The sequence below is a fragment of the Carassius gibelio genome, chromosome A24 (assembly GCF_023724105.1).
Source record: "Carassius gibelio isolate Cgi1373 ecotype wild population from Czech Republic chromosome A24, carGib1.2-hapl.c, whole genome shotgun sequence".
Lineage (NCBI taxonomy): Eukaryota > Metazoa > Chordata > Actinopteri > Cypriniformes > Cyprinidae > Carassius > Carassius gibelio.
This window is the reverse complement of record NC_068394.1, coordinates 13,539,459-13,565,490: the sequence shown is the minus strand read 5'-3', so window position 1 is coordinate 13,565,490 and position 26,032 is coordinate 13,539,459. Positions and strand designations below refer to the sequence as shown.

General features: G+C 35.4%; 1 protein-coding gene across 1 annotated transcript in view; it reads right to left on the bottom strand.

Annotated features, from left to right (window-relative positions):
- LOC127946113 (POU domain, class 6, transcription factor 2-like) overlaps positions 1 to 26,032 on the bottom strand; it is an 89,519-nt gene that overhangs the window by 8,746 nt on the left and 54,741 nt on the right. The window contains exons 6-9 of the mRNA XM_052542415.1: positions 16,673 to 16,810; positions 5,967 to 6,176; positions 3,813 to 3,969; positions 1,557 to 1,725 (exon numbers count right to left, since the gene is read on the bottom strand). Coding sequence (XP_052398375.1) covers positions 1,557 to 1,725; positions 3,813 to 3,969; positions 5,967 to 6,176; positions 16,673 to 16,810 — 674 coding nt within the window. The remainder of the gene's footprint in view (positions 1 to 1,556; positions 1,726 to 3,812; positions 3,970 to 5,966; positions 6,177 to 16,672; positions 16,811 to 26,032) is intronic.

Sequence of the window (26,032 nt, the reverse complement as noted above, 5' to 3'; positions counted from 1 at the left end):
ACACTGTCATGTCAAATGTCATACAAATGAACAAATAAGGGAAAAAAAATCCCCCTTGCTTTCTGGTGAGATGAAAGGATGCATATAGAGAAAAAAAACATCACATCACCTGTTTATTTTGGAGACTGTATGCTATAAATATCTAAATAATGTATGTAGATAAATATTTAATGCAGGACTTTTACGACTTTCTGCACTAGTCTGAAACTTCATTAGGAATTCCCTCACTCTCCCTGCACTGAGCAATTTCAGGTGTTATCGGTTGCTGATATGATGACATTTTAAAAAGCTTTTTGTGATGGCGGCATGTTAGATAAACACAAGTGTCTCATCAGACAAACCATAAGCTTTTTACAATTAAAATCAAAAGGAAACAACAGAAAACTCTGAACTGTAAATCTTAATGTGTCACAGTGATGTTGTGTGGCAAGGTTCATTCAAACAAGGTTTCAGTAATTTTGTATCAAGTGGTAGTTAATGCATGTGTTTTTATGACTTAGAGTATTGTTCATATTGCAGTATATATTACACATATACTGAACTTTCTTTGAATAGGGCGTGCTATGTACTGTATTACTTTGTACTGTACTATAGGCACAAATCCCATGTTTATGTAAGAACTGTTATGAATGTTATATATAACACTGCATAGCCAAATAATGGTAGTAAAACATATATTCATTTGTTAACTAAGTACCAAAAATTTTATATTTACACATGATCAGTTTATTAACAACTTATTGACTGCAATCATCATGCCCGAGAAGAAACATATAAAACCACAAAATGTAAATGTAATCTCACATCACATTTGTCCTATTTTTGGTGCAAATTTCCACCTGATATATAAAGTAACCACTGAAGTCCTCACAATGCAAAACAGAATTTGAACTATAATGATGTTAAATATTTGATTTACTAATGCTACAAAGTGTCCTACTTCATGACCAAATCCGTGTCATTGTTGCACTGTGGAAAACCACGTTTTATTAAATGTCAAGCCCTGTCAAGTTATTTTCAGCTAAATTTCATGTGAATACATGGCAATGGACTTTAGAAATTATTAAGTGGTCTAAGTGCTTCTTGTAATACCACAGCTGGTGAATTTTACATTAGAAAATGGATCTTCTCATTTAGACAGTACAAAGATGAGTGGAGATAAGCATAGACAGGAATTAAATAGATGTATCTGACATAATTGCACATCAGTTATGAATGTTTAACAACTCTGTTTAACATCTTAGTTATTTGTTGTTAAATATAAACATGGTACTACTTGGATGTAAACCTGGGTGACACTAACGCACAAAGTATCTATCTATCTATCTATCTATCTATCTATCTATCTATCTATCTATCTATCTATCTATCTATCTATCTGTTGATTATGATCACCTGATTTTAGTGTTGCTTATGCTATAGTTTGCACAATAACAAAACTTATTTTGTATATGTTTTTCTTTATAGTTCTTATTTTTCTTATAATATATACTAATGTAATATAATAAATGCATTTTTTCTAATTGTCAGCAATATTAGCTGTTAGACCTCCATACCTGCAGATGGCAGACTGGCTGTAGGCAGGGCCTTCAGTTGCACTGAGAGCCTGGCCCACCTGAGTTTGAGTCAGACCCAGAGACAGCCGGCGAATTTTAAATGCTTTGGCAAATTCTCGAATCTCCTCCAGGTTCACACCATCCACCTCACTGGGGGCAGTCTGAGGGTCTAAAAAACAGAAGAGAAAATATCGAAGCTGCAACTCTCCATTCACAAATACTTAAAGGGATACACCACCCCAAAATCATTTTTTTGTCATTAATCACTTACCCCCATGTTGTTCCTAACCTGTAAGAGCTTTGTTCGTCTTTGGAACACAATTTAAAATATTTTGGATGTGAACCAGGAGGCTTTTTACCACTCCATGGTAAAGAGAGGGCTTGTTGAATAAAGACATTATTTTTGTTTTCTTTGTTTACAAAAAAGTCTTCTCGTCACTTCATAATGTTACGGTTGAACCACTGATGGCAGATGGACTATTAAGACGGAGTCTTTTATACTTTTCTGGACTTTGACACTGCAACATACTTGGCAGTCTATTGGACAGTCACAAGCCTCCCAGTTTTCATCCAAAATACCTTAAATTGTGTTCTGAAGAAGAACAAAGCTTTTATGGGTTAGGAACAACACGGGGGTAAGTGATTAATGACACAATTTAAATTATGGGATGAAGTATCTCTTTAACCTTCAAACAATGCAATGTTACTATGCTTTTGCCTGTTTGTGTGTATATATATATATATATATATATATATACAAAAAAATATTGACATTGAGAAGCAATTTCTATGAAATCATTTTTATTTAAATATATTGCATTTATGTTTTTAATTTGGCTTATCTGCATCTTGTTATTTTCTTGAAAAATCCAATAAAACTGGAATATCTTAAGAGTCTTCAAAGACTAAATGCATAACTCGATTAAAGGATATTATAACGCTGACAAGAATTACTTCAAAATAGCATCAAATGTAAGTGACAATATCAACACTACATTGAAATCGGTTCTTAGTAGCCAAGCTAGGAATTACACTTCTCAAACAAATGTTTCTGTGAAATGCATTCTAAAATGCCATTCTGAAAGCAATGCATATTCATTTTATGCCATATTATAGCTCATTTTACTATAAAATACACGTATGTGGAGGTTCAATTTCAATTTGATTAATTTAACAGGTTTAGAAATGCCCTTCAAGGTGTGTAGTTTCAAGACTGCATTTTAGTTTAATGAAACATGATTGGGTATTATACATCACTGCCAGGTGGTCTTACATCTTGCTTACATTAAAGTCGATATCTATTGAACCAGCACCCTGTCCCTCCCCATATGCTAAATCAGACGTTGAAAGCTGAACTTGCTCATATGAAACATTGAAAATCCAACACTGAAAAGTTAAATTCAGCAGTTTTGTATTTTGACCACATGATAATAATTTATGACAAACCATATGGGCACATTATTGTGTTCATCGCTGAACTGTTACAATGAATTGCTTATTAATTATACTCCCGGATTAAAAATTTGACACCAAAAGGACAACAATGACCCAATCTTTTCATGTCTTAAAGCCCAACAGTGTGATTTGATATTGTTATTATGATTTCCACCTCACTGAATAAAATACAAACGTGCACAGTCCTTGAAAATATGCCATTTTTTCCATTTGAGCTGAACATGGTAGCTCAGACTTTTTTTCCCCTCTATTCAAAACATGTTCTTGGGAATAAGCGTTAGCCAGGGACATCGCGACAAACACAGTCTGGCATGGAGAGCTGCGCCACAGCGGAAAACTGATGAGATGAGTACAGAATGCTTAATGTATTGTGTATGTTTAAAAAAAAAAAAACACAACAGTCCATCGGTTATATCCACAGCAAGTTGATCAATGGCAACATCCTGTTTATTAAATTTTAAAACTCTATTGCAGATGGTTTTAGGCCAATTGGCTATGACAAATGAGAATTTATCTAAGTAAAACAGTTTTTAAAACGGCCGCCTTGACTCTGACAGGCTGGAGGGAGTGATTTATATGTGGTGCTTCTGGATGCCAAAGCCGTTCTAAACACAACCTTCCTTGCATTAGATCAAGGGTTTGGTCAGTTATGGCTAAAATTTGATAGAAACAGAATAAAAAGGCAGCATATGTTTGTTAACATTCATCTAAAAAACAGAAATCTACAGTTTTCTCTGTGTAAAGCATTTGTGTGTGATAAAAGTGGATCAGCTGACATGTAGAGCTGTGGTGGACACTCACTGCTGACTAGCTGCCCAACGCTAAGAGCCGAGGATGAGGATGATGATGTTGAGGAGGAGGACGAGGGCTGGCGGAGGGGGCTCTGGCTGTGGGGCATACGGAGCAGACTTGGCTGAGACACAGGAGGAGCCTGTGAAGTCTGACCGGCCTGCGACAGCTGTGAAAACACACACATGAGCTGTTACACACACAAGGTTCATACACACAAGATGAACAACAACAGATAAAAATGGATTAAACTCTGACAAAAATATTGTACTATGGTAATTTGATATATGAGCAGTATATACATGGTATTTCATGATACCTGAATTACCATCGTAAATGTTGAAGGTAATAAAGTAATATTCAAGGTTCGAATACAAGTTAAAACCCAATCAACAGCATTTGTGGTAAAATGTTGATTACCATAAATTTTCATTCATTTTGACTCATCTGTTATGTGACTGAGTGATTGAGGTTAAGATAAACCACTTACAATTGAAGTGAATAGGGCCATTTTTTTGAGGATTTAAAAACATAAATATGAAACTTTTACACAAGCACACCCATATTTAAACTTTACTATTATTTGAGCTGCAAACTATTATTATTTTTTTGTTGTTGTTGTTTAAAAACTAAAAGTTATCATCACAAAGAAGCTGTAATATTGGATATAATTTAAGTGACATTCTCACACTAAAACCATGTTACCACACATATTGTTTCCATTTAGTGATTATTAAATTTTCTTTCTTTACCTGTAGAAAAATGTCTTTGTTTGTATATTCTTGTTGCTCAGCATTTATGAGCATTCTTTTCAGAAAGCATCATAATTTTGAAGATGAAATCTGATCATGAAAGCTGATCTGATCATGATAAAATAAAAAGGTTGTTTCCATTTGAAGAGACGAGATTTGGAGTCATATGGTTATTTACAATGCAAAACAGTCTTTTATTAGAAATTCATAGCCTGTTTATTAGAGATGAAAAATGTGGACGGGTGGAGATTTTAAAGGTTGCATTTACTCCCCATGCAATTTCTCATTGAACACAGCTGACAGATACTTTAAAGTGCACAAAAGAAACAACAGTGTTTGGCTATTCAGTACCAAAACCTTAAGACAAAAAAGAAAAAAAAAAACACGTCCCAGAAATCTAAATTATGTGTCTACAATATGAGTCATTATTATGGGCAATGTGGCATGACTGCAGCACCATACATTTTCATGTTTTATGCACCACTGAGCGCCTCTTGTAGATGGTGCATCTCCACTCTTCAAGAAAGCAAGCGTCTCATCTGTCTAAAAGTGGGTTGGCTCCTCTCTGCTGTTCTCTTGCACTATTAATTCTCCTCTGTGTGTTTGTGCGTCAGTGTGTTTTTCTTTGGATGCTGAGAGATGTCAGTAGTGTTGCACACATTGTCAGAACTGTCGACAGGTCTGTGAGAATTACCGAGCTTCAGTGGGTCTCTCTGCTGCAAGCGTGTTTGACAGCCATAAATTATCGCTGCATGAAAATGTTTGGGAGTCAACTGAAACGCAGACAAATCCATAAACATTTTCAAATGCATTACTGCATTTGTGTACGTGGTCAAAGGTTCCAGTAAATATGACACGGAGTTGCTCCAACAGAAATGAAGGTTGACCTATAGATGCTTTTATAGCCGACTGCTGTAGATTATAGGGGTGGGATGTGGAATAATATGCATGTATAGTCTGCTGTGTTTTGCACTGTTGTCTCTTTAAATGTGTTTTCTTCCTACCTTTTTAAATATTATTTGATATAAGGGTATTATCTTTGTTATTCGAGGATGATTTGTATTAAATAATAAATTGATTATTTGCATGAATTATTATTATAGGAGCAAGGCCTTTAAATGCAGTGTTCCCATGCAAGGGCTGTATGATTGGGTTCTCTTGACATACAGTATCTGACTTGTACATTTTTGACTTCATTATGTTGCATGTTATAGGTTACTATGGGATTATTAGGACATATCATGCATTTTTCACAAAATGAATGTCAACACACCTGTTATATTTAGCGCTTTAAATGTTTCTTAAATTGCTAAATTTATATTAAATAATATGTTTTCAGGTAATTGTTTTAATAAGCTTTATATAAGATGTATTTTACATCAACACACCATACAGTCATTATTTTATTGCATACCTGCTGTCCAGGTTTAATGGGTGACAGTGTGATTCCCTGGGTGTTGATCACTGGCAGGATCTGGTTGCCAATCACAGTGGCTATAATCTGACCCTGTGCATTGGTCAGCAGCTGTGGTGTGATTGGCTGGACCTGCAGTGAGGGAGTGCCGCCCCCTGATTTGCTGGAAGGTCCTACAGAGTTTGGCATCAAAGGGATCGTACCGATGATCTATTAAGATGGAAGGGAAAGAGAAATAAAATTCAGGCTGAATTATTCTCAAAATAATCAACGATATATAATCTACTCTGCTACTAAGATTTATTTTTGTTTTTGATAGTCTCTTATGCTCACCAAGCCTGTATTTAGGTGATCAAAAATACAGTAAAACAGTAATATTTTGAATTATTATCATAATTTAAAATAACTTTTTTAATGTATTTTAAGATTTAGTTTATTCCTGTGATGACAAAGCTGAATATTCAGCAGACATTTTGCCGATCACCAGTGTTGCAAATCCTTCAGAAATATAGTATGAAGACTTGGTGCTGAAGAAACATACCTAATATATATTAATTTGCTTAATATTTACATTTATTGATATTATTGTGAAAACTGTGATTTTTAAAATGTATTATTTGAACATAAATCATAAAATCTTTTGAAATCAGAATTCTTTTGTAACATTATAAATTTCAACACTTTCACTTTTAATGTATGTAAAATTTATATACACAACATTTTTTACATATGTATATCTCCTCATGCATGCAAGTTGATTAATGTTTGTGCAAAAAAAATATATATTATTGGCTCTGTATGGTACAATGTTATTCAGCTAGACAGAGTCTACACAAAGACACAAGTATGGGCACATGAAAGCCCCCCACAAAAAATGTGCTCTCTGCTCCTCTCTAAAGGTCAGGCTCTGAGTACCTTTATGTGTGCTGGTGCAGACCACTGACTGCATTATCTATCAGAAGACCAGAGGAAAAAATCTGTGTATGTGTGAGTGTAAAATGCAGAGAAGGGCAGAGTTAATAACATAGCCTCTTAACCACTCGTTCTCCAATAAAACACACACACACACACACACACACACTATTATAATTCTGGTCCCAGTAAGGGATGCCCTCCTCCCACAGTCCTTTTTTCTGGTCCTCATACCCCCTTTCTCCAGTTGTCGCAGATCAAAGGCTGTAACCCTTAGTAGCTGCAGTGTTTTACCTCTCAAGGCCATGGCTTCAATGAGTCATGTAGAACAACTGCGCTGGAGAAAAGGACCCGATGCCTCCTTCCGACACACAACAAGAGTTTATTTCAATGGAACTTCAAGACTTAAGCCCTCTTACATCCAGAGCACCACAACTACATTCACAAGCACCATGCAATGCATTAATGCAGGAGATCAAAATACATGAGTCACTCAATAGTAGGAATAAAAAAATTATGTTTTTTTTTTATATAGTAATTGACACTAGTCAAAAAAGTTTGGGGTCAGAAAGATTTTGTCATGTTTTTGGAATAAGTCTCTTATGCTCACCAAGGCTACATTTATTTGATCAAAAATACAGTAAAACAGTAATATTGTGAAATTATTAAAATTTTAAAATAATTTTCTATTTAAAGTGTCATTTGTTCTAGTGATGGCAAAGCTGAAAATTCAATGTCACATGATCCATCAGAAATCTTTGTAATATACTTATTTGCTGATTTTTATTTATTTAATCTTTATTTAATCTTTTTATTTAATTTCACATTATAGTAGTGCAAAATGTTTTTAAAGGGATCATATGATGCAATTTAAATTTTTCCTTTCTCTTTGGAGTGTTACTCTTGGTGCATAAAGAAGATCTGTAAAGTTGCAAAGACTAAAGTCTCAAATCAAAAGAGATATTCTTTATCAAAGTTAAGACTCTACCACACTCCCTTAAAATGGCTCATTCCGTTCGGGCTTGAACTGATGGTAAAACTAAGTACATTATTAACTGTCATTACATTTATTTTGAAAGATGAAGCTCGTGATTATGGAAAGGGGCGCTACATTTCCACGAGTGCTTGTGGTGTTCGGCCAATCACAATGCTCTGGGTTAGTCGGCCAATCAGAGCAAACTGGGCTTGTCAGAAGGAGGGACTTTGTAGAAAACTACCCGTTTGAGAGAAGCGGGGTATAGAGGACCTACATACTATCATGTACAGTATTTGAAAAATAAGGTGTTTTTTAAACATTACAGCATGTCAACATATTCTGTTTCACCAAATACACAAAATAATGATCTTTAAAAAAGCATCATATGACCCCTTTAATATTGTTTTATGTTAATCATAAAGTTGGATCCTTAACCTAGCCTGCTCATAGTGGTAGTCTATGGTCTGTCAATAATTGCTTAATTAAATAAAACAAAACAAACAATATTAAGTTCAAGTTAGTCTTATCTTGAGATGGCAAATGCTAGTTTCTTTGTCTCTCCCACATAAAAATTAAGTCAAATTTAAATATAATATAATCTGCACGGCAAAGAACTAAAGTATGTAAATGCATTAATATGATACTATATTCGTTAAAACACAGAAGTTTAAAATGTTATGCCACTAAGAAAAGGCCAGAGAAAGGTTAAAGACCCTTGACCTAGTGGTATGCACATGGGCTGTACCGATCTGCAGACACATTGAGTGGTGGTGCTCATGCTAGAGTTGCAAGTTTGAGTCTAGCACATACTTTGTCAAGAAACAAAAGTGCAAAACCCCCAAAAAATAAAACCAGGAGGAATGGAAAGTGTTAAAAAGCACTTTTCCTCTAGTGTGTGTAAGTGTGCACTGCTATACCACCTAGACTAGAAAAGCACCATTGATATATTGCGTATAATTTACCCTCGCCTGCCAGCAGACCCCCAGCTGCGCTAACAAGCTCTACATCTGTATAATCTCTGACTGTTCCTCTCCTCTGCCTGTTCCCTCCTCTCTTTGACATAATGACGATGGAACGGTGGAAAAAAGGAGGGCAGACTATGTGTAATTCACCCTCACCACGGCTCATTTGGTTGCGTTGCTTCGCATTAAACGACAGATAATTTATCTCTCTCCCTCCCTCCCTCTGTTGCTCTTTATCGCTCCCTTTCAATCCTCTGCGGCCCTCTCTCCTGCCACTTAGCATATTTTATTCTGCGGTGTGGCGCTCGTGTCCCCCGACATGGCATTTGCATGCTGTCTTGTCTCAGGGCTTGTTCCGCTCAATTATTCACTCTCATTGGACTAAGTGGCTGCTCTAACACGAGCAATAATACAGCACATGAGCTGACAGCTACAGGCGACTCGCCGTTCACAGCACTCTCAGCTTACTGTGGCATACAAGAATATGTTTTTACACTGGCAACTGCATTAGCCTCAATCAAAACAGCATTCTGCACTGTAAAAAAACAAAAAAAAAACACTGTCAATCATTTCTGCCATTTCTGTATGAGTTCATGATTCTTCAGAGATTCTGTTTGATTACTTTCACTAGTTTAATCAATTATTTTGCAGGCCTTTACTTTGTGTAATATTACTGTAGGTTCCAGCATACATGACAAAACTAAATTATGCAAATTAGTGTTTATTGCGTTTTGCTTGCTAACTGTACGTGTGTCCCATTGGATATTTTAATTATTTAATAAGGAATTGTCAAGGCTAGCTATACCAACTTTTCGATTAACGCTGAACATTTAAAAATTTCAAATCTACTTTATATGAAAGCTACATCAGTATTAACATTGATTTCAGGGAAGAAACTAAACTTTAAGGGATAGTTCGCCCAAAAATGAAAATTCAGTCATCCCTCATGTCATTCCAAACCTGTATGCCTTTTTTTTTCTTTGTGGAATATAATTTGATTCTAATTTTGATCATTTTCATTTTTCTCCATGTAATGAAAGTCAATTGAATCCAATGCTGTTTTATATATTGGTCAGTCATTTTTTCAGAATGTCTTGTTTTTTTCTTTTTCGCAGAAGAAGGTAAGTCATACAGATTTGGAATTTCACATGGGATGATAGAATTTTCATTTTTGGGTGCACTAACCCTTTACAATACAGGTTCCATATATTGTGTCATATACCTGTCAATAACATTTTTTTCTTGTTCTCATACTATATAAGACGTGCTTTTGTTCTTTTATTCTTCACTTTATATGTGTTTAACACATGTGGTGAGCGTTCATCTCCCCATTCATCTCTCTCTCTCTCTCTCTCTCTCTCTCTCTTTCTCCTCTTTGAGCAGAACTCATTAGGATTATACTGGCAGTGGTTCCCTGGGAATGTCATCTCTTCCTGCAGCCAGGCCAATCTTCAGCGTTAGCTATGGCCACCAGGCAATATCCCTGCCCATTTTCTGCCCTAGTACCCGCTGTTTGGAAGAGAATAGGATGGGGACACATATTGACAGAGAATTCCAAACTTCTAACACCCTTCACTGTGAAAGAAACACAGATCAGAAACGGATCAAACGTTGCATTTTCTGATGCTATTTTCTGATTCTGAAGTTATCAATTGCTTAGAAATATTTGGTTAAATAAGAATAATAATAAAATAATATTAACATGATTTGTGGACTTAACTGGCAAGAAAGTTTATGCTAAAACAATAACATATTATATTATGTGTCCACATTATTCATATTGCATGTTTATATAAATAATCCTATTATAAAACAATTGTAAAGTTTAAAGAACAGAATATTACACTTTAAGTACAAGCTGTTTATGTAATTAGTATTAAATTAATAAATTAATTAAATTTTATTACAATTGTAAAACATTTAAAAATTAACATTATTTGTTTATTTTTATTTCTCTCTCTCTCTCTCTCTCTCTTTCACTATTTCCCAATGGAGTCTTGGTCCAGGTAAATCTGGAATGAAGGAGATGGATGAAACCAAGGTGAAAATTCAGAGGAGGGGGATGTTTAAAGCCAAACAGTGTTAAAAGAGCTGGGAATTTTGCCCCTGCTATCATTCAGGCCTAGAAGAGACTGCTGAGGTCACTGTGGTGAAAAACTTTGATCTTCCTACTCCTTTGATCCTAAGCAAAAAAAAAGTGTTTCTTTTCCATCTAAAAGACGAATGCCTAGATTTGAGAGTGGATGGCAGTGGACCATTTAGCAAATACTGCAAATACTGCTTGCTTTCTTCAGTTCCCATCACATATGTGAAAATAAAATAGGCTAAAAAAGTAAATGTTTTCACAGTCCCCCATATTATGTTTAAGTCCTTACATTTTTCAGTTTTGCAGTGAGAAATATTAACTTTTTTTCTTCATAACAAGCCATTTTTTTAAACATATTTATTTGTCAAATGATGAATTATACAGTTAAACATATCAGACTAAGTCATAACGAAGTAATAAACATGTTTACTTGAATATGTGTTAATTCTCAGATGTAGGCCTATCACAGTCATAAATTCTGTGCTGATGATAAATTGTCAAATAAATATTTTGCTTTATATGAATATATAAATGCTTTAATTATCTGTTTTGCTCATGTCAATTACAATGTAAGGCTAATACATTATGTTTATAATTTACTTGTAACCTTAAATATGTAGTCTAATATGATGATTTTAAGGAAGTAAAAAGAATATTTTAACAGTTAAAATATTTCTCTTTTTGTTTAACTTTAATCTTGGTCACATTTACATTTTAATTGGTTCACATCTTTGCATAATATAATATAATATAATATAATATAATATAATATAATATAATATAATATAATATAATATAATATAATATGTAGTCTGATAAAACCTACAAGCCTTCATTTCACATATAGGAAGACATTTGATTGTCTTTGTGTACTTTACAGTATTATTTTTCTTTCTTTCCAAAGAAATAAATTAAGTGACTCATCTCCTCATCCTGTGATTACGTCAATTACCATGTGTGAATCTCTAACCATTACGCTTGTTAATCCTTGATTTGTATTTGAATGGAAAATCGTGACAGAAATTTAAACAGCACATTTATTGCAGTTAGATCAAATAATCAGACATGGGGACTTGTGACTTGGTGACTTGGACTCGAGTCGCTATTTTTAGGACTTGAGACTTGACTCGGACTTGGAAGTTAAAGACTCGGGACTTGACTTGACTTGAGACACGATGACTTGAATGACTTGAGTGTTAATCAAATCATGTTTTCAGTTTGAATATAAAATATATAAATTATTTTTTAAAATAAAGTTGATTACTCAGCTGGAGCGCAGGCTGAGAATAGCGTCGTGACTGGATCAGGACACTATCATCAGTCATGCCCTCTCTACCTTATACACACCACGCCCACTTAGATCAGATATCACATCACATCAACATGTCAGCCTGAGAGGTACCGAGGGTCATCGCTTTTGTCTTCAATAGTTCGCGACTAAAAACGCGTGGAAAACGCTAGTCGCGCCGCTTTCTCCTTCTTTCCAAAGCGCTCGGGCAGAAGTGCTCCTGGGGCGTCTGTCGTTGCTAAGCATCCATGACACGCTCTCTCTCAATGAAGACGTAGAAATTTCAGCAAAGGATAAATGGATTTGCAGCACTAAAAATCGCTCGCAGTCGCTCTGCTACTAAATTCATTTCAAAATGGCAATCCATATACAGCTATTAACAGCTGTTCCTTCATGTTAGCTGAGCTTTCAACGTTGATACGGGAAAGGATGAAGCTGATTGGTTAGTTATTGTCACATGACCTGCAGTGCGCTTGCAGCATTCTGAAAAGTTTAGATGTTTTTAACTCGATGCGGTGCGCGTCGTGAGCGCGTTGCTTCCATTATGAGCGCGCATACCGCGCGCCTACATTGGAAATAACGAACTTGCGCGCGCAAAAGACGTGATGTGAACGGCATTGGAAATAATGATCCGCTAGCAGGCCGTCAAAATAACGCATTCCAGGGGCGGGTTGAGCTGGACCGTAGACAGAAGGCAAAAGGGCCAACAAGTGCTAAGCATCTCTCGGGGAACTCCTTCAAGACTGTTGGAAGACCATTTCAGGTGACTAGCTCTTGAAGCTCATCAAGAGAATGCCAAGAGTGTGCAAAGCAGTAATCAAAACAAAAAGTGGCTACTTTGAAGAACCAAGAATATGACATATTTTCGGTTGTTTCACACTTTTTTGTTATGTATATAATTCCATATATAATTCCACATGTGTTAATTCATAGTTTTGATGCCTTCAGTGTGAATCTACAATTTTCATAGTCATGAAAATAAAGAAAACTCTTTGAATGAGAAGGTGTGTCCAAACTTTTGGTCTGTACTGTACATAACAAAAAAGTATGAAACAACTGAAAATACGTCATATTTATATTCTATACTCTGAGAGAGAGAGAGAGAGAGAGAGAGAGAGAGAGAGAGAGAGAGAGAGTGTGTGTGTGTGTGTGTGTGTGTGTGAGAGAGAGAGAGAGAGAGAGGAGAAATGTAACAGTTTAATGTTGTATGTAAACTGTGTTTGAGAGAGAGAGAGAGAGAGAGAGGTGTTCAGAGAGGAGTCTGTTGGATGTTTAGTTTTATGGACTCAATGTTGAAAATGTAAAACCTTTCAAACACTGTTGGCAGAAGTGAAAAATAAATAATTTTAGGAAGTTACAATTTTGTTTAATTCCATGATGTATTTTACTGAACATGAGTATTTACAATGCAAATCCAAATTATTTTAATTTACTGACAGTTACTTATATCTTGTCTTTTAACTTTATTAAGATCAGATTCTGCAGGTAAAATAACAATATTAAGGTGACTTGACTTGGACTTGACTTGACATAGCTTGTGACTTGACTTGACTTGACTTGCCCAAGAAAAAAATACTTGGGACTTACTTGAGACTTGAAGGTTAAGACTTGAGACTTACTTGAGACTTGCACATGTGTGACTTGGTCCCATCTCTGCAAATAATGATCAGATGCGATCAGACGATTAATAATCACGGCAGGTCTATACTCAAATGCAGTAACATTCACTATATATTTCCTTCTTCAAAAATCTTTTAACACTCAATCCTCCACAAAAACAATGTTCATCCTTTTCTTAAACACCGCAATGATCTCTCATCCTAAATGAGACAATATTCAGTTGTTTGGCAGCTGAAGGAAAACTCTGCTACTTTTAAGGCTGAGCTTTAAGCAACACAGCCACATTTGTGTAATTTTAGTAATCTAATATCTGGCCAACATTAATGCTTAAGAGCTAAAATACTGCCTAACCAAACAAAGAGTGCTTCAGTCTTAAGTAACACATTGCCACATCCCTTAACTTAAATTTATTTATTTATTTATTTATTTTTGATCGGTGGCAGCATCTGCTGCTCCCCTGGCCACGTCTGGGGCCTGTATTAGTATCATTTTAATGTTAAAATCAAAAGAAGGGTGGGTGACGAGGCTCAAACTGAGTTTTAGCAGGCTCAAACTGAATACTGTGCATCAGTAATAAGGTCAAGAGCAGAGCATCTAGCCCTGGGCTTTGACCGTCTCAGTGACCTGATTATGTCAGCCAGTGTCAGCCACCACGACACTACAAAAACCCAGCACATCCCATCAACGGCATTGCCATACTGATACCCCAGCCAAGCCCTACAGGCACCTTCAGTATAGACAAGGCCGTACCAGTTCGTAAGGTAACATCTACCATACATGTGCTTTTTCTCATATGAGTGGCAATTTAGAGCCTGGTCTCAATGTTTATATGTAGGTATTAGCATGTAACATTTACAAGCATGATATGTAAATTTTTGATGCTAAAAAGTACAATTTGGATGTATTACAACGTATAAAATGTAAAATTGCTACATATTTAGTAAAAAAATCGTAAAATAGTTACAAATCTTTTATATCATTTAGATATTTGTGTCAATTTAGATTTATATTTTTAGACCCCGATTTTTACAAAGCATGGTGTGCTCTGATTGGCCAGCTATCTTGTGCATTGTGATTGGCTGAATACCTCAAGCGTGTGACGGAAATGTTATGCCCCTTACCAGGTTCAGGCAACTTTCCTCCATAAAATGCGCTGCAAACACTCAAATATTTGGGTTGTACTACTTTGGAACAGTGTTGTAAATAAAACAACTCTTTTGGAAGACCAAACAAAGCAGTTTCGATTTCGCAACAAAAAACACAGTCTCCACGACATGATGGCGGTGGCAACAATACTACAGCAAGAATACAAGTTATGCCTTCTTTCTTTGCGTATACATTTGGGTGGTGTTATGCACTTGTTTGAATGAATCATGTTCTTTTCAAATATGTGATTGTTATGATTTTCCCTAAAATTTGATTCCCTCCAGTATATTTTTCTGTATGAATATTTGAATATGCAATACACCAAAATAAAGATCAAAGCCTTTACTTTACAACAACAACAACAACAACAACAAAAATATTCTAGCTTGAAGCATTCCTTTTTTTATATCAACACTTAAAAATGTATAATTTTGACTAAAAAGGTGAGAATTATTATTATTATTATTATTATTATTATTAATCAATAACTACATCTAGATAATATTCAGTATGATTATCAATGCATAAATCCAGTGAATCACATCCATCAACGCCTCCAAGCTTGCACAACCATATACCACTTCCTGGATCATCATTTTACTCCATAACATTATGCAGTTTTCATTTATATGCTGTCTATTGCTGATGATCACTAGTTTCTCCATCCTGTTCACCTGTGTTTTTGTCCCGGAGGCTTTGTGCTCGATCAGAAGATGTTTAATAGCGCCCCTGATTGTATAACGGTGAACACATGGAAAGCCTTAAAAACTCGTCAATGACGGGTAAAGAGTTAACTTTTTTATTCATCGAAGAATCCTGAAAAATTCAATTCACTGCATCCTATATATATATATATATATATATATATATATATATATATATATACATACAGATGCATCTGCCTTAAATGGCCAGTTTCTACTAGATTATAGATGAGGTTGTTTTGACGCATTGCCTTTGACATCAACAACAAAAGATACAGAAACCATTTCCCTTCCCTTTTAAAAGTTGATCAACCGATTTATTCTACTGCTCTTATGGTGCAGGAATGGTTCCTTTTACATATAAAATGTCATTAGACATTAAATTTAAACTAGAACTGTTAAAAGCATCCATAAAGCCTTTAATATACTATAAGCGGGGGCTACATAAAGAGGAACCCAGCATGTGATTTCTCAAATGATGCTTTCCGTCATATCACAGAGGAGAAAGTGTCAATGTGACGAGGGGAATGAGAAAAGGGTTAAGGTAAACAATGCCGTCTGTAGTGTGAAAGGGCACATTGGCTATACAATCTTTCCTTTAATATGGGAACACTGCACACCTGTGATAAGATGATTCATAAGACAGGGCCCTGGTCTGACAAGCCTCATTGTTCAAGCCTCTGGATACTGATGGAACAATTCTGCAGCCGGCCTCGTAAATATGACAAGGTCAGCATTTTATCCCCTGCACTCCCACACTGCTGTCCAATCTAAAAACAATGCCCCTCTCGGACTCGCTCTAACGGGCTAAAGACGGAGCACAAAGGTCAGTACAGAAGACTGGATTTGGGTATCTGCGTTACATTATACTAATAAAGCAAATGATGTTCAGACCATTTCAGAAGAATGTCTATTTGTCCTTCGAGTTACAGTTATGTGATTAATGTGCGTCAGACATGCTTACATGTGCCTTCCATACGTTTAAATGTGCTGTGTGTGTGGATATATGTACCTGTCCTTGTGCATTGGTGACCAGTTGTCCAGTGACCCCCTGCAGGCTGGAGAGAGCATTACCAAAAACCTGTGACCCAGTAATTGAACCCATCGCTGCTGCTGCGGCAACTGCTGCCTGACTGGCCAGAGGGTTGAGCTGTGGAAGTGAATACAAAATAGAAATGAATGATTTGGCACATTGATTACAGCAAAATATAAAATATTAAATTCTGCAAGCATTATTCATAAATATTTTAAATGAGGTGACCACTTTAAATTAAACAGGTACATTTATATCTAATAGAACAGATTATAGTTAAATAATAATGTTCTGTGGATGAACCATATGGATAACCATGGATTACTTTGGATTTTAAAAGGAACTTTCATATTTTACATTTAAGAAAAAAGAAAGAAAGGAAGAACAAGAAAATAAATTAACTTATTAAAATTAACTATTGCCAATAAAACATTTCATTTCAACCATATATATATATTTTTTTTTAAATAAAAAACAATTTATAATGATATTTTGTTGTTCACAAAAACATAAGAAAAAAATGCAGCTATAGTTTTTTTTTTTTAATAAAAATCTGATCCTATTTTTTTTATTTCAAATTTTTAAATCACTTAAAATAAATTACTTTAGTAAAAATGAGTGTGAACATTTCATATTATCTGCTCTTAATAACTGGATGGATGGACGGACAGATGGACATATATAAAGACAGATAGATAGATAAATACATAGAGATCTTTTTTTGCTTTGTTTTACTCTCAGTTTAACTCCTATGGTTGATTTCTCAACATTGTAGTGATTTGCCATTGTCAAAAGCACACATACAAACGCGCAGGTGAATAAATCAAGCTAACCTCCTAATAAGCTGGGTGAATGCAGTACTTATTTGGTTGCAGGGCTGCAGAATACAGGCTTATTAGGTTCTTTAAGTAGATCAAGAGCTCACGCAGGACTGCACACAGACTCCCCAATTACTCATCACAATGAGGCAGTAATGGAAACAGCGCTCCGAGCAGACAGAGGAGAACAGGTGCGGTAACAGCAGACGGAAAAAAAGTTTTTAAAAAGACAGCATATCCTAATGGCAGTCAACGGTGATATAGACAGCAGGTTCGTTCTGAAATCAAATTGCTATTCTTCGGAGTTGGCTCTTGCTATGAATCACAAAGCGTATAATCCCAAAAGATACTGTCAGTACAAGAATTCACAGGTGTACGGTGATGATATATTTTTTGATCCCGATGTGCTTTGAAGGGATAGTTTAATATTCCTGTAATTAAAGTTCTCTCATCATTTATTTGCCCTCGCAGCATTTCAGACTTGAATGACTTACTTTCTTCTGTATAACATGAACAGATAAATTCTTAACAATACATTGGTTACTTTTACCATGAAATTAAGTCTCTTATCATCACCATCGCTGAATTTATTTAATTAAAATACAGTAAAAACTGTATTATTAATAAATATTATCACAATTTAAGACAACTAGTTATATTTATATATAATTTAAATATTTATAAATCTATTAAATCTATTTCTGTGATGGCAAAGCTAAATTTTCAGCAGCCATTACTCAAGTGTCACATGATTGCAATATGCTGATTTGATGCAGAAGAAACGTTTCTTAAAATAGAAACGAAAAAAAAAAAAAGTTTGCCAAAGAAGAACAGAATTTAAACAGAACCCTTTTCTAAAATTAAAAAATGTATTCACTCTCACTTTTGATCAATTAATGCATCCTTGCTAAATAAAAAATATTAATAAAAAAAAAGAACATAAATGTTTGAATGGTACTTCAAAAGCATATTAGAAAAAGCCATAAATGTCAAAAGCCTCATGTGCTACATTACAAGCTCTCCTTAGTATGTTCATAATAGCTCATGAGGAAAGTAGTGATTCACAAACGATTCGTTGTTTTGAATCTCTTGACTGATCCGGTTCTTCAGTTTGACTCAATGACTCAATGATCCAATCATTTTGCACACTTATGAAACATATGAAGCACTGCCAGGACATTCTTTCAACTATTTCCTTTTATTCTATGTTAAAGAAAGAATTGGAATGACATTACGATGAGTAAATGCTCATAGAATCTTAATTTTTGAGTGAACTAAAGAAGTAGCAGGAGGAACTAAGGAAGTAACAGTGTCTAACAAATTTCAGCCTATATTCTCCTCCTGTTTCCTGTCTCCTCTGTCCGCACCCCCCATCTCTCAGCGGGGACCATTCAGCTCTGTTAAAGTGAGAGCATTCAGCTGCCATTCATCTTTCATCTTATCACACCATCATATATTACCCGGCTCTCTGAAATCAAATGATGAGAAAATACCACGGAGCGATCAATACTTTTTCATTGACAGTAAAGGTTAAGCACATTAAGAATGACACCGCATTTGTCTTATGAAATCATATTTCATGTTGGTGGCCTAAAATTGGCTGAGATTGATACTATGTCCCCTGGACTGAAAGTCACCCTTTTTTATCACTAATCACAGAAATATTCTCTTTGTGGCCGGCGTTTCTTTGTCCTTCTGCAAAAGTCAAGTGCCAGTTGATAATATCAGAGACCCAATATGTTAAGGGCAATGATTTTAGCTTGTGAATGCCTGACCATGTGGCTATTGTGACTGTGAGCGGTAAAAGCTCTCAGAGACATTTCAGCCTTTCATCTTTAAAATTTGTCAATATATTTGCAAATGATTCTTCTGTATGCAGAGGCAGCATGGAGACGCTACTGTAAAACAACTGCAAATTATTTCGAAATGCTTTGTCTAATCCGCTCATCCTTTTTTTTTTTTTTTTCGTGCATTGGTCAAATTTCAAATCACTTGCGATTTCCTGCTGAGTAACCCAGTGACACCGTGAATGCTTATTCTGTTAAACAGAAAAGCAGAATAGCTTTGTGATTGCAGGGAAGGTGTCTGAGTAGGGAGCATCTTATCTTGGACTAACATCTTCAGATAATAAAAACATGTATTTCTGAGTGGGGGTGAGATGCAGAGAGAAAGCACACGCTAGAGTGAGATGGACAAGGATGGCAATATCAAGCAGGGATTGAATTCACAGATAATCCTCTCACCCTATCTGAGGGCAAACACTCTCTCTTTCTCTCTCCTTCACTCCCTCTCTGACGGAGTAAATGAAACGCGTTCTCCTGGAATGATAAGGCCAGTGAATTATATGAGCTGATACACATCTTTAGTGACCCACTGACATCTGAATCTGCTTTAGTTCATTTCCTAGATTAACTTCAGAAGAGAGTCAGACGAAATGTGGTTTCAAGCATCACATTTTAGTCTGTTTGTTCTTTAATTGACTGATATTGGATATTTTTAATTGTGCAAGCTTATTTCTTCAATAATAACATTTTGATTTATAATCATCTAACATATGAATGTGTTTTACTGTTCGTGCTGTACTTTAAAATGTTGTGAATTGATGCACTTTTAGCTTTGAAAAGCAATGCTTTTAGTTTCAAGTTGATATTTAAACGTTTAGTTAAGGAGTTGGGGTTCCTTGTCACTATTGCCTTGGTCTTGCTCAGTTGGGGTTTAAAAGACAATTAATATTACTGATTTCACTGGATTGATACTACTAGATGAAAATTTGAGCTAAATTGAGCTGGATGATGAAACTAACATGGACGCTATTACTGTATTGAACTGAATTGTGCAGAATAGTGACACTAGTGCCTTCGGTAAAACTGCTTATATTTGAAATGAACCTATTTAATAATTGATGAACCGGAGCATTGACACAGTATTTGAATTGAACTGAAACAACAGTAAACACAATTCAGTTGAATAATGATGCTAATGTCTTCTGTAGAGCTGCTTTCTAGCTAAAATTTAAGTTGTTTCCCAAATGATGAAATCCTGTTTATTAATGTAAAAGCTGCTTTGAAACATAAATAGCTATAGAAAAAATGCTAGAAAAAACTGCAATTGATTATATACAGTAAAAAAAAAAAAAAATATATATATATATATATATATTAGTATAAATCAGAAATAATATATTATTTTCATTTTCTGTAACATGCAACCCCTAAAATTGTTTTGAACCAATGATCTTTACAGTTTTTTATTTAAACTCCAAATTAAGTGGACGTTTAAGACTAAGTAAAATACAGCTTTCTTTAAACACTGAATGCCACAGAGACTTGACAATCGTTTTTATACAGTATGTTTGGTATATATATATATATATTGAAAAGGCCTTACTGTCCAGTTATTGTTTACAGTTTCATTCTTGTAATTTTAGGAGCGATCGATCATATTTAAGCCTATTATAAAACACTCAGCAGCACAGCAGGACAGATTAAGACTCTGTAACTTGGGGGGCGGCAGGAAGGTAACGTGGAGAATGTGTGGATTGTAGGGGATTGCAGTGTTTGTCATCTAAACAGGTGATTTTCCGGCAGGCTGCCTCCACTTGGAACCATGTGGGGAGGCAGGAAACCGTGTTACCGCTCCACTATTTGTGTTGATTGTATCTTTGTGTGTGGATCTAAACAGCTTGTATCCTTTTTCAGAAAAAACAGCAGGTAAACCTCTGGGTAAATGTGACAAAAACATCTATTCTTTCCCTGTCTCTTTTTCTCCTCTTATGTTAAAGTTGAAGGGATTTGATAAAGAGGACTTGATCTAATACATTTCTAATGTTTTCTAATGTTCCTGTCTGTTAATGCTGCATGTTACAACAGTTTAAATTAACTTTTGCTCTTTTTTAAAAAAATCTATACCTGTGATGGCAAAGTTGAATTTCAAGCAACCATTAGAAAGAAATAGAAAGTTAAAAAAATTACTTTTTTTAAACTACTAAACAAAACGAAAGAAAGAAAGAAAGAAAGAAAGAAAGAAAGAAAGAAAGAAAGATAGAGATCCTTCTTACACATGTTTTGCACCTCTTGGCAAAGTGGGTGAGTAAATTTTAAACTCTATTAAGTTCTGCGAGGCTTGCAATGACCATTTGACCAGCAGGGTCAGATGGAGCAACAACCCATGTAATCTCCTGAACAAGGGGAAAAAACAGCTTGCCGTTACCATGGCAAGGGACTTCTGGACATCAAAGTGAGCACTCCAAAAGCTAGAGTTAATTTTCTGCCTGTTCCGGTCAGACTGCAAATTTAGACTTAATCGCTTTCTCTACTAATACAATAGGAAAAGGCAGGCCTTAAGGGACAGGGTCCTACTCACACTACAGGTAAAAAAAATTTAAAAAATAAAACCCAGTAAATGTTGTTAGATTTATGTCTTTAAAATGAAATAAAACATTTAAAATAGCTAATATGGTAATAAAAAAATACAGTAATTCAGTCTATATTATCTGAAAATTGTATTACCATACAAAACAACAACAAAATAAAATGGTAAATTGGTATGCAGGTTTATTTTGTAGCTTTAAATAAGGCAACAGACAAGGGCTTCAGTCAATGACTGCTATTAAACAAATAAAAAGCCTTAAAACTTAATCGTTTTTGCAGGAAAAAAAAAAAGTTCATTATCTGAAATCATATCATTCTACAAACACACACACACACACACACACACACACACACGCACGCACGCACACAAACAAAAAACTCAATGTAAAGGATGCTTAGACAATTGTATTAATGTAATTATTAACAAAAATAGTGATTAACTCTTTTAACTTTTTTTTTATATGGGGGGTTGTTGAATGTGATTGTAATATGCAGCTTTCCTTTTGTCAGTTGAGTGGGACAGAAGACAATAGATTTAGTTTTTGGCCAGATCTGACAAGGACTGCTATTAAACATCAGAAAAGCCAAAAGAAAATTGTATTTCCATCATAGCAATTCCTAAGATGATCACACCTCTGTTTCACCCTTTTTTCTTTTCCCCTTGCTCTCTCTGTCTCTCTGTTTTCCCATTATAGAGAGTGGACATAATCAGAAGTGACACATCTGAGCATGCTCACAGTCTCCCCAGCGTCACTTCCAGACCTCCTTCAAAAAACCTCTCTCTTTCTCCCACGTTTCCCAGCCTGGAGCCTCCCCTCTGCCTGTATACATAAAAACACCATTAGACTGTCCCAAACACTTCAGCTCCCTTGTTGGACCCCAGTAGCACATCACCTGCCATCTCCTCTGGACTCTCCTCACTCTACCAATGCTACTTACAGAGCCCCTTCACCCTTCCCATTGACAAATAAATAAATAGCACAGAGAAAAACTTAAATATACCAACTCGAGGGAAAAATAGGTGAGAAAGTAAAAAGCTAGAGAAAGAAAAACAGGAATAAAGAGACGTACAATGCTGTAAAGTTGCAGAAGCTAAGCTGGAAGTTTTGGGTCAGCCTTCCCATGATGCATTGCTCTGAAAACTCTGTAGCAGCATAAGGGGCCTCATATTCTCACACGAGGGCTGTTTAAAATACTGTACTTAATCAGATAAAAAGCACAACTGTTGGGAAAAGAGGGGGCAAAAGGAGTCACTTTTAATGGGCCGCAATGCAAATGACAGAGGAACAAGGAAGGAAATGTATGACAAACGTACCTATAAAGATGTGATAGACTGCCCAGTGCTGACCGTCAATCATGTGACTCATTAACACCAAGCATAATTAACTGCTTTTGCTGTCATTATATAAAATCCTGCGTCCATAACTATGCTCCTTAAAATCCACACTGGAATTTTAAGCCATCAATCATCCTTGCCTTATTTTCTCTGCAAAGAGGCAGTCCTGGTTAACTTCTAGTACAGTTTAAATAAATGTATAATCTATTTTATCTATGTATTTACAAATTCCATCTTTTACTATTTTTCCTATTGAAAAATTACCCCAAATATTTCCATTTGATTGATTATTGAAAATGTTTGTTGCAAAACTAAAGTTCCAAAGCAAAACTGCTGACTATTCACTAGCATATTCATAAGAAAAAAATACACGAAGAGTAAGACTTGGACCTTCAACTGTTGAAAAACAAATTGTGTAAAAGACCATCAGTTTCATGAAAAGTTGATATTACATTTCTGATGCCCACCCGAGACCAGGTTTTTTAATCTCCCCTGTAATTTCTTGTGATAAAAAAATGATAGAAAATAATGAAAACATCAAATTCAAAATGATGAATGGCTGTTTGCCTTTAAATGACTGTAAGGGAAATATTGTATGTCTTAATCCAAGTGAATTGTTTTTTAAATAAAATACAGAACAGCATGTCTCTATTTGAGGAAACTTCAACTATTTTAATTCATCATGTCAAATTATCCTCTCCGGCATTTAAACAGAATGCCATCTCTTTTCACTTGCTGTGGTTTGACATACAGATCCAGCATTTGAACAACTTTAATATTGGTTTAATCAATGGCTGGTGATCTTTTGATGGCCTCTATTCAATAAAGCCCAGTGTCAGCTGTGTGTGAGTTTCATAACTAGAATAATGGTAAATGATTACTCCTCCACATGGCTTCTCAGCGTGAGCCAAGCTAATGAAGAAAAATGGTTGAGTTTGGAGCTGGGGCTGCCAGCTGCCATTTGAGAACTCGGAGCACGAAGATTAATGGTGACTGAGCAGGGCTCTGTGGCTATGATGTGGTCAGAGGTCCGATCGATAATACACACACAAACCTGACCCAGGTATCAATTTATACACTCACACACACACATGCAAATACACTCAACCAAACTTTAAAACACACACTCATCCACTCTAAGTGGAGTGATGAACCGACAACATTTGGATACAACATTCATCAGATTCTTCCCTGTGGTTTACTCTGCAGTGTCCAGGGGTAAGAACAAACTTAACAGGTGTTGAATCATATTATAAATGTGTTTCCCACACACACACACACAGATATATATATATATATATATATATATATATATATATATATATATATATATATATATATATATATATATATATTTGTGAAAGGGAGGATTATGAAGGCATAGATACTGTAGCAAGATAGAAGAGGAGTTGTAGAACAGAATGATGAGATCAGAATGGGGCCCAGGACAGAACCTTGAGGATCACCCTAGATATTTAGTAAGAGAGAAAGAGAGATGAAGAAATAGCAAAGTCCCCTTAAGGGCAGTCAGTTAATTCAGAGGCCATCGTGGTTACATTCCCAAGCACCTATTTATTTATCTAAGCAATAGCAATACGTCTCCTGTCAACCTGAATGGGAAATATTAACATCTCAAAAACAGTTTGTCAAGATTATCCTTTTAAATTGTAAAATAAACACTGAAATTTGACAATTTAATAAACAATATTATACACAAATTAAGTGGTTCAGCTAATATGTGTGGACTGATTGAGAAATAAACAGAATTACAGTAATAATCTTACAGTTTGTTATGGTAAAATGAATCAACGTCTTTTCTGTTTTTACAGTCACATTCTTCATTATCGTTTAATTTTTTTATTATTATTATTATAATCATAGAGGATTTTCAATAAAATTGCTTACTCCAAACATGCAGAAAATACATTTATTTACAATAATACATTCATAATATCTGACAACTTAATCTATTCTCAAAGTTGGGTTGAGAGCTGGGTCTATACTAGGCGAACTATGATAACTTTCACCTTGATATTTTAGTGCAGACGTATGCCTAACCGAATTCCACTGTAGGGGGCGAGAACGCGTCTTCGAACCTGTGTGTATGCCTACTGTGAAATTACAACATCGAATGTGATGTGCTAACATGGATGCAGCTGAAGCCGCCGGGTTTGCTTCAGATAATTTTTTTTAAGAAGCTTCCCAATGGAAACCTCGACAAGACCCAGGCCTGTTTCACACATACTCTGTCTGCAGTGCGTATGCAGTCCGTGTGCTGAAGCAGCACGGACTCATACTCATTGTGCTTTCAGACAGGATGCATTTGCATTCCGCTACTCTGTACGTAAATGATCGCTGCACTGCTGCAGACGCAACGCTCCTGGAACGCACTGACGGACCGCAACCGCGTGAATGCTGGAATCTGTTAACATGGGTGCGTAAAAAAAATACAAAACACATATGCACTGCAGACGGAGTATGTGTGAAACAGGCGTAAGGTTTTTTACACCTTGTGCAATGTGGAATTGGTTAACAGCTTTCTCAAGCAGTTTGCGATGCATTTTGGAAACAGGAGATGAGCCCCTGGTCTAATGCATCACCTGGCTTGAGAAACCCATTCTAAAAGACTTACTTTTAGTTATTATTTTATTTGGGTAGCACACATATTCTGAATGCCTTTGACAGAATTCAAATGAGACATTTTAATCTAGATTAAATCCAAGGTTACAGTGAGATTAATCTAGATTAAAAAAAATTATCTATGCCCACCACTAAAAAAAAATATATATATTTTATCGGTATGTGTGTTCCCTGT